A 13,477-nucleotide genomic window follows, 5' to 3' on the forward strand; every position below is an offset into this window, starting at 1 on the left:
AAAGTTTACCAAAGTAGGGCCCCGGAAAAGTGTTGTTTTTTTTCAAGATGGCGTCCAAGATGGCCATCGAAACATCTGAATGATCATAACTCTGTAACTATCAACTCAAATGTGATATCTTGGTGTATATCCCTAGTTTTTCGGGGACATAGAACACATTAAAATCATAAAAAAATGTTGTTGGCTCATTATATAACACACAAATCGAAAATGGCGTCAAAAATGGTTACCAACACCTCCAAATGACCGCAAGTTCATAATTATTGACTCGAATTTTATAATCTTTATGTCCATCCCCAGAAACACATTAGGATCATTAACAATGAAAGTGGGTAAATATATAACTAGTAAGTCCAATGTGGTGTCGAATATGGCACTACCATGCGACCAGTGTTTCAGTCTAATGTGATTAAACTTGGGATAGGTCTATCCCTGTTTTCTGGGTGGGCAAGAAACACATTCTAAACATTTTTTTAAATCTCATAGCTGAAAGAACGGGAAACTGGACAAGTTAAGGTTTTTGCTGGAATGGCTTTCCATATTTTCAGTGCTGTCATCAGTTGAGAAACGTTTTGTACCAATGTTTTATGGGTTGATGGCGCATTTTCCATATATTGACCTGACGAATATGTATTGGATCTAACTGAATAACAAATTCTCATCTTTCTCTTTTTTCAGATACTTGATTCCACAATGAGTGCAAGCACATACAGTCAAGCTTGTTGTCCAATTTGCAAGGAAGAGATTGAGGATACCAGTGATAACTGGGTTGCAATTCAGGGGAAGGGGGCGAAGGGAATAAATGAAGCAAGTGTAAAGCGGAAGGACGATATTGTAGTTGGAGCTGGTACTAAAGTGCATAAAAGCTGTCGTCAACAGTACATAAATGATAAAAACATTAAAAGCCATGTTGCAAAGAAAAGTAGTTTTTCTGTGGCATTGAAGAGAACCACGTGCAAGACAATCAAGTGGAGGGTTTGAAAGTGAAAGGGATTGCATATTTTGTGGATGTACAATTGAGTTGGACAAGGGAAAATTTAGCTGGGTACGGGCTGACCAGTTTGTGGAGACAATTTTGGAGGTTGATTGGGGATTTACTGTAAAGGGTCGGATTGAATACTATTTACGAGATTTACATGCAGCGGACGGACTTTATCATCATTCGTGTAGTGGAAATTTTCGGTCCTTCAAATCTGTGCCTTCAGAGTTTCAGAATGCCCCTGATGCCAAACGCAGAAAGTCTGGTCGTCCTAAAAAATGAAGACAAGTATGAAGCATTTCAGAAAATGTGTGCTTACCTGGAACTGAACAGTGAGGAACAACTAACTGTTACATCTTTGAGCCGCATAATGAAAGGGTATATTTGCAATCCTGATTTGGAACCGTATGACAATTACAGTTTGAAAAAGCGTCTTAAAACACGTTTTAAGGACTCAATTCATTTTTCTGAAGGAGAAGACTTCGACAATATTGTTACGATGAGAGAACAAACGTCACAGATTCTGAGATCATACTACAAGCAACAGCGTCAGGAAGGCGATGAAGAGTCCCAAAAACGCGCTATTATTGAAACTGCTGCTAGGTTAACCAAAAGTGATATAAAATCTCAGGTTTCTACTGTGAAGAATCGGTATCCAAGTATTGAGGATTTAAAACTTGATTCAGCCCAATTGTTCATTCCATCAAGTCTGCGGACAGCACTGGAAACATTGTTCATTGGGAAAGACACAGGACGCAATGTTGCAGCAGTTGGTCATGCCATAATTCAGGCAGTTCGCACACGAGCTGTCATTGCACCCCTACAATTAGGACTTGCTGTGGAAATTCATCACCTGTATCATTCGAAGTTCATTGTGGATACACTTCATGAAATGGGATTCTGTTGCTCATACACAGAAGTGGTCAGATTTGAAAACAAATGAAGCGGATTGTGTGGAACCTGATGTCCTAGGTGGTGATGTAGATTTGCTGGGGATGTCTGTCCTTTTTGCTGCTGATAATGTTGATCACAATATTATCACTATTGACGGCAAAGGGACATTTCATGGAATGGGTGTCATTGCTTCTATCACCCCTGGAAAAAGGACTAACCATATAATTCCACGAAGACAAATCTCCGAACTGAAAACTGAAAACAAGACAAAAATTCCTATCTTGGAGTACAGGTTTGCAAGGCATACTTGTCATGAGGTAGCCTTCCAGAACCTGCCGAGATTTCTTGACTGTGACAAGAGAATCGATATTCTGTGGGAAGTTTCCCTCGGCTTCAAAGAGGCAACACCGAATTTGCAGGAGATGATGCATATCTTGCATCAGGGGAGCCAGCACCCTGGGCAGTCGTCAGTCTAATTCTTGCCTATGATCAATATGTACTCTGGAGATAAATCATGCATTGTGTCTACATTAGACTTTCTTTGCAACCATGCCATGAAGCACAACCTTCCCACCATTGTAACATTTGACCAGCCCTTGTATTGGAAGGCTGCCGAAATCATCATTGATGCGCCACAAAGTAGTCACCTGAATGGCATTGTACTATTGTTGGGGTGTTTCATAAACTTATGAACTTGCTGGAGGCAATAGGAACTCTCATGGAAGGAACTGGTCTCAAAAACATACTCGAGACTGTCTTTGGAGAAAATGCAGTTGTGCACATGATGACATGCAAAGCTATCCAGAGGGCTTTGCGGGGACATCTGCTTGTTGACAAGTGCTAACATAACCAGCTTATAACGGAAATGGTCAAAGACGATCCCGAGATTCAGACACTGCTGGGTAAAGCTGAGGAATTGTACTCCTCCCTTCTCAGCGGAGAGACAACGCTAGAAGATGCTCTTGTTCTGAGGTTTTGATTCAACTTGAGACAGTAATGGCGAAGAAGAAATCTGAACTTGCTCAGACCTCAAAGACCATCCAGTTGTGGCTAAATTATCAGCGTATGGTAGGCATGGCAAGAATGTTGATCAAGGCAGATCGTACTGGGTCTTGGTTGATGCATTTGCAGACAGTGTCCAATTGCCTAACTGTCTTTGCTGCAGCTGGGCACTTCAATTACCTGCGGTCTGCTCATTATTACCTACAGAAAATGAACAACCTGAAGGAAAGGCACCCAGACGTTTATCAAAAGTTCCTTGCTGGTTTTCACGTTGTTCGTAGGAGTAATCAGTGCTGGGCAGGGCTTAGTAGTGATCTTGTCATTGAACAAACATTGATGAAGTCTCTAAAGAGCACTGGTGGTCTAACTCGCGGCAGTGGGATGACAGAGGACATGCAAAACCTTTGGACCTTATCTGCACCTGTAACATCCGAGTACAACAGTGCGATGCAGGGTTTTCACAGACCTGACCTATACTACAAGTCCACAACACAAAGACTCAACTGAGGCACGCATCAAGAAAGATGCATTTGATCTCGAGAAAATTCTGATAAAGCTTTCAGCCTGCTCACCCTTTACATCTGATCCCACTCTGAGAAACATTGTCAGCGGGATAGTGGTTGGGCCAGATGTGAATTTACACGCCTTTGAATCGGTTGGGAACAAAATTATTGAAGATATAATTGGAAAGTGAGCATTTACTTACAAATTCAAGCGGAAAGACAGAGCCCAAACCCTTGGGAATATGTCTGTTGTGAAGATTGCTCCTAATCGTACCATTGATCCTGCCCTTTTGTTCCAGCGTTTCCTTGTGGTGTCAAGGTCAGGAGATATTTCCCTTGAAGAGGTTTTAACATATGAACTGAGCCCCCACCCTCCAGCTCTTTTTGAGGCCAGGAATATTCTTTAAAAAGCAGACAAACCACAGCTTGCTCAGGTAATTCGCGACCATGCTGCGGACTTATCAAGTGAGGCTGTGATGAACTTTATTCCTGAAACAGATTGGTACGTGCTTGATGGTGGCTCTTTGCTCCACCGTTTACCTTGAAAAAAAGGCGACTCATATAATGTGATAGCCGAGTATTATGCAGACTTCACTGAGAGACATTACGGACTAGTGACACTGGTGTTCGATGGCTATGGTGAAGGTCCTTCCATAAAAGACAATACACATCGAAGGCGAGGAAAAAAGGAGGAATTTTTATCTCGTGACAAAATCAAGAGAGACATGATTGCGCTCATCAGCACAGCACTAACTGAACGGGGATGTCATGTCATTCAGTCACCAGGAGATGCAGACGTTGATATCGTTAAGGCAACTGTTGAAAAATCCCGTCATTGCACCACAACGTTGGTCGGTCAGGATACAGATTTGCTGATCTTGCTCCTTCATTGCTCCAGAACAGACGATGAGATCATCTACTTCCGTTCTGATGCAAATAAGCAGTCAAAAGAACACATAATGTATAACATTAACCTGTTGAAAGAAACTTTAGGAGACGATGTGTGCAATGAGTTGCTCTTTTTACATGCCTACTCAGGCTGTGATTCAACTTCAAGGATTTTCGGCATTGGAAAAAAGTCAGCCTTCCGGAAATTAGTGAAATCTGATCCTGTCATGAAGTCCTGTGCTAGTGCATTCATCCTTCAAAACAAATCTCAGGAAGACATATCAGATCTTGGCACAGCCATGATGGTTAATCTCTTTGGTGGCAAATATAATGATACACTATCATCACTGCGCCATATCATTTTGACCAAGAAAGTGGCAACTGCTGAATCATTTGTCACTCATGAACGGCTTCCCCCAACATTACCTGCAACAAGATTCCATAGCCAACGTGTGTACTTTCAAATTATGGTATGGATGGGGATGGCAAATGAAATGAATCCAACCGAATAGGGATGGAAAAAGGAAGATGATCAGTTAATTCCAATTATGACCCCATAAAATGCTGCGCCTGACAAACTCTTGAAAATTATCCATTGCAACTGTTTGGTGGGATGCAAATTCTCTCGATGCAGCTGCAGACGCTATGGACTCCCCTGCACTGCTGTATGTGGCCCTTGCCAAATTGACAACTGTGACAACCCAAACAACACTCAAGACGTTGATACTGAGGAAGAGGATGACACTCAAAACTGAAAATTCTGAAACTTATTCTATGGACAAAGGTGTTTGTGCAATAGGTGATAGTGGCAGCTGAAGGTAATGAATTCAATTTCATAATGATTCAATAGCTCAATTATATCCACAGTTCTCTTAGTGTGTTCCTTGCCCCCAAAAACATGGGGATAGACATGGAGATTATAAAATATAAGTCAATAGTTATGGACTTGCGGTCATTTGGAGATATTGGCAGCCATTGTTGACGCCATTTTGGATTTGTGTGTTACATAATAGGCCAACGTCATTTTTTATGATCTTAATGTGTTCTTTGCCCCCGAAAACCTAGGGATAGACACCAAGATTATCACATTTGAGTTGATAGTTACATAGTTATAATCATTAAGAAGTTTCGGCGGCCATCTTGGACGCCATCTTGAAAAAAAAATACTTTTCCGAAGGTCCTACTTTGGTAAACTTTTAGTATGTTAAAAAGTACACTAACACATACTAGAATCCGTTGAAAAACATTTTGTAGCAATTTTGGGGGGGTTAAACTTTATTTTAACCTAACTACTTGGGAAGCAATAATAATAATAACATTACTTTACACACTGTAGCCAACAATTGTAACTACGCCATATGGTAGTAAATTAAATATATATCAAAACCCGGATCTACCGGGGAACTTTAAGGTATTTACCCACAGACATTAATGGATCAACTTTTTCAGCAAAACAAAGGCTGAGAAAAAAAATATCTGTGTTTGTCGTTTGTTTCCGCGCTATCATTTTGAACTATGCGCCTCGGTCATTTTTTCCCTCTAAAGCATTCCAAAATGCGCTTGTACTCGCACTTGTCTCAAATTCACCCATTTTAGCTCAGTATTCATAAAAAAATATCGCCTCGCCGCCTCGTTTTGAAATTTCCATGAAACGACAAATAGAGATTTTTTTCTGGCCTAAACATAGGTTGCATTTCAAAAGTCTGGGAAATGACGTAATTTCTACCAAAACTGTATTTGTTTTCTTTATGCACGTGACATTTTTGAAAGCCACTGCTATCGGTTGTCATGGTACAAATAATTGGTTCTAGAGCTGACCCTAGAAACACTTGGTTCTGCTCAGTTTATTTCTTTCTGTCTGTCACGGAATTTGTGGGAGTTTCTATTTTTCTTCTTCTTTGAAGCATCCTTTGCGTGCTTCCCTGTGATTCGTCAGCTAATCCCCGCTTGTTTTTCCTTCTGCACATGCGCATTTATGTTTTTCCCACAATGCACTCGTTTGGCATATGCTTTTACAAAATGGTCATACAGTATGGTTTTTGTTATATTTGCCAGATTTCGTTTTCAGCACTTCAGTTCTCAAAGGCGGTACAGTAAGCCCAGCGAGCGAACGCGTGCTTGTGACCTGCACGGTGTGGGTGCGCTAAGGTTATCTGACAGCTCATTGATCTAACAAAACAATTACTGAAGTTCATTTCTCAAAACATACCGGCGATATATATTCCATGGGGTCATACTGTGCGCAATACATATTACGAGGCCCAATCCCATATTGCATGACGATTGTATGTGTTGGATGCTGTATAAGTTAATTATAAACCCAACAATATTGCGCCTCGAATATCGTTGTAATTAAATGTAGTTTCCGGACAAAATGTGGCCATTTTTTGTTTAATTCACATTCTAAAAATCCAGAATTTGCACAATGACAACAGTTGTTCTAGAATTGGCAAATAATGCTCTGTAAGACTTACTAGCAATTGTGTAAGTATGTGTATGCTCACAGCCTTGTTAAACATCATTTTATTTCATGTTGGACGTCGTCCTTGCACTGTATGTTAGTTCGTACAATACGAATATAGATATCAACATTAATGTTGATTGAACAGCGCCCTCTGACATGTTGCATTTGATATTAAACGCAAGTTATGCGCAATAAATGCGGCGATCAAAAAAAGTGTTCGGTTTTCAGGATCCAACATATAACAAATAATTTAAGTGAAATTACAAAATAACAAGCTGTGCATGGCACAGTCCCCGTTAGTTATCAAATTTAAGATATATAGTTTTGTTTATAGTATTATAGCTGGAATATAACCATGTCAGGAATATGATTTTTTTAACATTAAAATGATTGAAAAGATAGAAAAACTCTACCACAACAGCAATTAGAACAGCTTGCTGCATTATAAGTATCACTTCCCTGTCAAATTAGTGGTTCATGCTTATTTGAATCTGAACATAACAGGCCAATTCTATCACACCTTGCTAGGCTTGAACTTCCATCCAATCAGAGCATTCCAAATGAACATGATTCTCCACAAAACTAGAGGGCGCTCTGACCAAAAAATTGCCATTATCTAAATAAAAAGATATATAACATGATGCATAACGAATATATAAAATTTGAATATAATCAGTCAAAACATTTAAGAAATATGGCTCTAGAAGCCCAATTATTAAAACAAAATGGCCGCCAGTCAGCCATTTTGAATCCAATCTGAAAAATAAAATGAAGAGCATCAGGAATCCGTAATGTCTAATGTATGTACCAAGTTTGAACGAAATCCACCCATAAATGCTTGATATTTTATGATTTTTTAGCACGAAAATGACACCATTCGGCCATTTTGAATAGGATAGTCAAACCAATATATCTGTTTTTCTATGACATGATGTATAATGAATATTTAAAATTTGAAAATATTATCAGTCAAAACAAGTCGGAGATATGGGTCTAGAAGCCCATTCATTAAAACAAAATAGCCGCCAGACAGCCATTTTGAATCCGATCTGAAAAATAAATGATATGCATCAGGAACCTGTAATGTCTAATATATGTACCAAGTTTGAACGAAATCCATCCATAAATGCCAGAAATGCTTGATATTTGATGATTCTTTAGCACAAAAAAGGCCACCATTTGGTCATTTTGAATAGGATCGTCAAACCAATATATCTGTCTATCTATGACATGATGTATAATGAATATTTAAAATTTGAACATAATCAGTGAATGCAAGTCAGAGATATGGCACGAGAACCACATTCATTAATACAAATGGCCGCCATTCGGCCATCTTGAATCAGATCGTAAAACAAAATGATGTGCATCAAGGTCCTATAATGTCTAATGTATATACCAAGTTTGAACAAAATCCATCTGTAAACAGCCGAGAAATGCTTGATTTTGATGATTTTTAGCACAAAAATGATCGCTATTCGGCCATCTTGAATCAGATCGTGAAACAAATTGAAGTGCATATGTATAATATCATGTCTGATGTATGTGTGAAGTTTAATTGTGATTGGTCCAGGCATTTCTAAGATACAGGTCCGGACGCACGCACAGACTCACGCACGGACACACGGAGGTCAAAACATAAGTCCCCGTTTTCGGACTGCGTCCGAACGGGGACTAATTACAATAATTTCTAACAGGGTGAACACGTCTCTGAGTTAGTAACATTTATTTGGGCAATGTATGAGTGGAACTTATTGCAATCAGAATGGTAAGGAAGGTAATCACGTCCAATGTTCTCCTGGCTTACATAACCATGGTAACATTAGATGGGAGCATCATCGCCAGACAAGGTTAATTTATTCGGCCGTCGCCTCATCATTATACTTTGGCAGAATTCCCATTATATAACCTATCTTCATTGTATACGGAACAAAACACAACGGCACGTGCTCTGGTGCATTTCCAAGGTGATCAGAATGGAGCACGAAGCCGGGAAATCGAACGCCATATCACGTGTTTTGTCCGACCCTTTCTTGTTGTCCTATATCATTATTACCATGTGGATACATATATTTTTCATGTTATTTACCATAACTTCGCTTCTTTTTATTGGATTTATTTCATTGTTGTATGTAATTGGTCAGTGTTTATTATCTCCAGTTATGTTTTCAAGATTGAGTAGTTGTAGCCAAATTTCCTATATATAGATTTATGCTGTTTGTGTGATGCAAAGAAACACACTTTGGCCTGTATTCAGCCATTTCTATCAGTTTATTTGTGTTAGTTCTCCCTGATTGGCTCAATTAAAACAACCAATCAGATTAATTGACGCCAAGGATTAAAATTCTAAGGTGTGAATCCAGCCTTGGCTTTAAATAGACGAAGATCTGTACTCCATGTGATACATTGTTCTAATTCGTCCTAGCGCATGTAGTTTTTCAACTAGCTATATCTCGTTCCTGCACAACTGAATAAATGCGTGTTCACCTTTAGAACATTGCACATTGGTGTACCGTGTACCGTGTACTACTGCTTGATGTATCTGGTGAGATTTAAAGATCCTATACTGTTTGTGGCAGTTCTCCCCACATCCTATTCGTTTAAAAATACTAATGACGTGGTATAAGACAGTGATATTTATTGGTTTTAACTTGAAATTGATGAATCAACTGAGGTCAAATAAAGCTTTTCTTAACACGGGCTCGTAAGGACGGCCACGGAAGGTCGGCTTCAGCAAAACAGTGCGAATCGGACGACGTGAGGTGAGACTGTGACTATTTCATAAAACAAAAAAATAAATGAAAGCTCACAGCTATCTCGCTGTCAACGAGATCTCGGGTACCCTTTCCGCCGAAGCCATATTGTTTATATAAAACGTCTTCTGAGTTCATTCATACTAGTATTCAGCGATGTTATTTTGGTATTCAAATTATTGACGATGCTAGGATCCACATTAAAAAGCGCCCTCATTTGATTACTGTTACAACACATATATCGAAAATACTATATGTTCCACATGATTGTCGTTGAAAGATTCCCCGTTAAGCTTGTGACAAATATACACGCCAATACACACAGTTGAAGGCGACGAAGAACACAGGAAAAATAATTCTTGCTCCCCGGTCCACGTATTTGGCCCGGTTCATTGAACAACACGCTGTTCTCATCTGTTCGTCTATGTTGTCCGTTGCTTCAGCTGGAATGTTTTTCCTTACTGTGTGCACTTTACCGTCGTTATCGTCCATGTCCTTGGAGAAAATAACCCTGATTCCATCGCGTGACCTCAGATCACCATTGTCAATCCTACTTCGTCCAAGACTAAAATTTTGCAGCATCTCCAATTCCTTAAAATAAAGGGGGAAAATATTAAATATTTTCATTAATATCTTCATTTTTCATTTTTCATCTTTCATTAAATTTGAAGATGTTTGATCGTTGATCCGGTTATTTTGAAAAATAATAAAGCTATTTAGGAGAAACGTTGCGTGACGTAAACATTACGTGGATTTGAGAAAGCAATGTCACTCAAACATTTTGTAAATGTGTCAAAACCGTTATTTTTTTGTTGATGAACGCCGTGCATTTACGTCGCCTAGCTGCTTCGTCGCTTGGGGCGCAACAAAACGTATTAGAAGCGATTCAACTTAAATCGTTATATGATAGTTTTCACATTATTACCTCTTTTCGTTTCTGTTGCTCCATGGCCGCTAAGCGGCCGGCTTTATCTATGGTGTCTTTTCCAAACACATAAATATAATTGGCAGCGGCAAACTCCAGCAATGCGGCGAAAACAAAAAACATACACGAGGCCATCCACACGTCGATCGCCTAGGAAATATGAAAAACTTTGTTTATACGAATTTTGTTGCGCAAGTATCGTACCAATCTGATTAAAATCTGATGTAGTGTATGGGCTTTAATTATTTTGGCTATAAACTTATTTTAATTTTATTTTTTATTACTTTTGTTATTAATGCCTTTTTATTTTATTATTTTACTTTGATTTTGATTTTTTTTAATTCCGCCCTACATACATCTGATCCGACGCCTACGTAAGTCCCGTTCAAATCTCGCGTAAGTAACAGCCAATCACAGGCCCCCTTTTATACAGGCTGTCGGTTGCTTACTTTTCAGTGTAGTGATACTCTACGGGCAATCTTTCTGTACATTATATTTTGCCCACTTGAATAAACCATTAATAGAAAATTGCTAGTATATTTTTATTTACAAAAGAAATTCCACAGCATTTTACAATGTTTGTCATTACATTGAATATTTTGTTCACTTCCAACAAATGTGTACACTTCCTGATACATCTTCGCCAGCCAAGGTTCGTTTATTCAGTCATCGCTTCAATTTTACATCAAACACTGAGCATGATTATCTAGAATGGAAGCAAAAAAATAAGTAAATCGTAATGATTAGAACACTGTAAACAGCTATAGTAAACAATGTATAAATTAAATTGTATAACGGTCACTGGCCCACGGCATCGACGCAGAAAATTGGAGCAGAAAAATATTTCCTGATCAATTGCGATGTGTTCCAAATAAAAAATATTTTATTCCAGTCCAAATCAGCTCAATTACTTTAATAAAGAGTTATTGTATAATGTACAAAATGTTGATACATTTTGATGATTATTTACAGCTACGGCTTCAATACCGTAGACGGTTTTGACCCGATCGTCAACAAAACATCACCCGTCTCCAGGGCAAGCGACTGGAAAAAGACACCGGTGTTCGGTCGAACCGGTGGAAACAAAATCGTCACTCCCAGAATAACTACGCAAAATAACGATCTAAACTCGAACCATTCGAGCCACAATATAAACATAAAAAAATGACTTTCGTTGCATTTGACAATGATAAACTTACCGAAAAGCCGTGTTCTTCTCGGTCGCTAACGTCGGTATAATCCGCCATTTTATTTGAGTGTGTTTGCCACCTGACTGCCCAGTGACGTCATCATGTGCGCTATAGAAGAAGGTATGTGATTCGTTGACTAAAATCGTCGACAGTGGGTCTCGTTGAAATCTCATTACATAGGCATCGGCTCAGATGTATGTAGGGCGGAATTTAAAAAAAATCACAAAATCAAAATCAAAGTAAAATAATAAAATAAAAAGGCATTAATAACAAAAGTAATAAAACATAAAATTAAAATAAGTTTATAGCCAAAATAATTAAAGCCCGTACACTACATCAGATTTTAATCAGATTGGTATCGTACAACTGGGTATTAGCCGCCGGAAATTTTGAAAAAATAAATTATCATAGCTTACCGTTGGGTAGGATACAGCCGGAAGTGACTGCCTCGCGCCAGTGATTTGCGTTGCCATGGTTAATATCGTGGTAATTCCCAGCGCCACGCGTGCAGCCGTGGCATTCATGTGTAACCAGAAGGAAACCCAAGATAATATTACCAAGAGGGCGCTGGGTATGTACGTCGTTAGTATGTAGAATCCCATCTGGCGCTCAAGAGTGAAGTGTACCTCCAGAAAGAACCAATTCGCTGAAAATGTAGACGTGATTTTGTGGTTGTTTTTGTCGTTGTTTTTTGCATATAATTCAACGTATTAATTTACCGTAGCTTAGTCTATCTTACTGTTTTGTACACCAATCTCAAATATACACTGGATAGCGAATTCAGTATATAAGTATGGATGGGTAGGTTCGGTGTACGACTCTAAACAGTTTCTGCAGCAAAGGGCGTAATGCCGATTATTTCGGAAGTAATGTACCCGGCATCACTACTAAAGCATCCGAATTGTATTAACCTGTGTAGTTCTCTGACTGTTTACTTACTAAGACCGTAGTCTTGTAAATATTCCACTGTTGTATAACTAGTTAGTTCAAACTGTGGCAGTTTTATGTCCGTGTATACTGCTACTGGATCTACTTTTCGCCAATACAGCGCCAAATGGCTGGCATCATAGGCATCTGTGATATACAAACACATTATCTGACGTAAATCAACCCTGGATTGCAAATCACTTTTAGTATGATTCACTGTGCCTTTCATTAAAGTTTTTATGAGATGTCCTTGTTTAATTATTACCAAACAAACTATTTTCAACATGATCGGACTCGGAAGGACTGGGAACTGGAATTTATATAGCTACAAAGACCACGTGATTAACTCGGGGATTTGCCAACAAATAAAAATTGATAATAACGAGTAAGTTAAGGAGCAAAAAGTTCATTCAATGATATCAATAACGCGGCTACTTACAACTCAGCAAAACCATTTTGCATTTGTGCTTGTCCATGGGAAACCATCGTAAATTCATATTACACGAGAGTGTCAGGCTTAACCTGCAATTTTTAAAAAAATACTCGGGGAATAAATTAATAACGGTGCACAGCAATATGTATGAATTATCAGAGATGGATGCTGCGGTTCACCACCTAGGTGGTGTCACGGCCTATAAATTGGACAGACTCAGGACAGTTTGGGGTCGATCATTTCAACTTGGTGTCCGTCACTTCAACTTGCTTTACAGGCTACAACCATCATTCTGTGAGACTTGTATGAACTGCTCTGCGATCTCCTGCTTCCAGCGATGCCCTCTAGAATACCAGCGTTCCTCTGCAAGCAAGACTCCTGTATTTCTCCGTTGTTGTGTTGCAGAAGCCATTGACTGTCGTCCATTAATACATCCCGGAACTGTGATTTATCACCAATGCACACTTCCCTAAGCAATCCCTTATTTTAGTAACTTTATTCATTGTATTTTCTGTGCTT

At 39.0% G+C, this 13,477-nt stretch overlaps 1 protein-coding gene and 1 long non-coding RNA gene across 2 annotated transcripts in view; both read right to left on the reverse strand.

Moving 5' to 3' along the window:
* Positions 1–9,348: 9,348 nt before the first annotated feature.
* Positions 9,349–13,477, reverse strand: part of LOC100376859 (glycine receptor subunit alpha-2-like) — a 30,232-nt gene continuing 26,103 nt past the window's right edge. The window contains exons 5-9 of the mRNA XM_085507958.1: positions 12,965–13,047; positions 12,538–12,672; positions 12,015–12,244; positions 10,409–10,558; positions 9,349–10,074 (exon numbers count right to left, since the gene is read on the reverse strand). Coding sequence (XP_085364084.1) covers positions 9,772–10,074; positions 10,409–10,558; positions 12,015–12,244; positions 12,538–12,672; positions 12,965–13,047 — 901 coding nt within the window. The 3' untranslated portion in view covers positions 9,349–9,771. The remainder of the gene's footprint in view (positions 10,075–10,408; positions 10,559–12,014; positions 12,245–12,537; positions 12,673–12,964; positions 13,048–13,477) is intronic.
* Positions 10,932–11,924, reverse strand: LOC146734494 (uncharacterized). Its single transcript, XR_014931613.1, has 2 exons — positions 11,608–11,924; positions 10,932–11,114 (listed from the first exon to the last, which is right to left on the reverse strand). It is a non-coding gene; the product is annotated as an uncharacterized LOC146734494 (long non-coding RNA).

The sequence above is a fragment of the Saccoglossus kowalevskii genome, chromosome 14 (genome assembly GCF_978046115.1).
Source record: "Saccoglossus kowalevskii chromosome 14, keSacKowa6.1, whole genome shotgun sequence".
Taxonomy (NCBI): domain Eukaryota; kingdom Metazoa; phylum Hemichordata; class Enteropneusta; family Harrimaniidae; genus Saccoglossus; species Saccoglossus kowalevskii.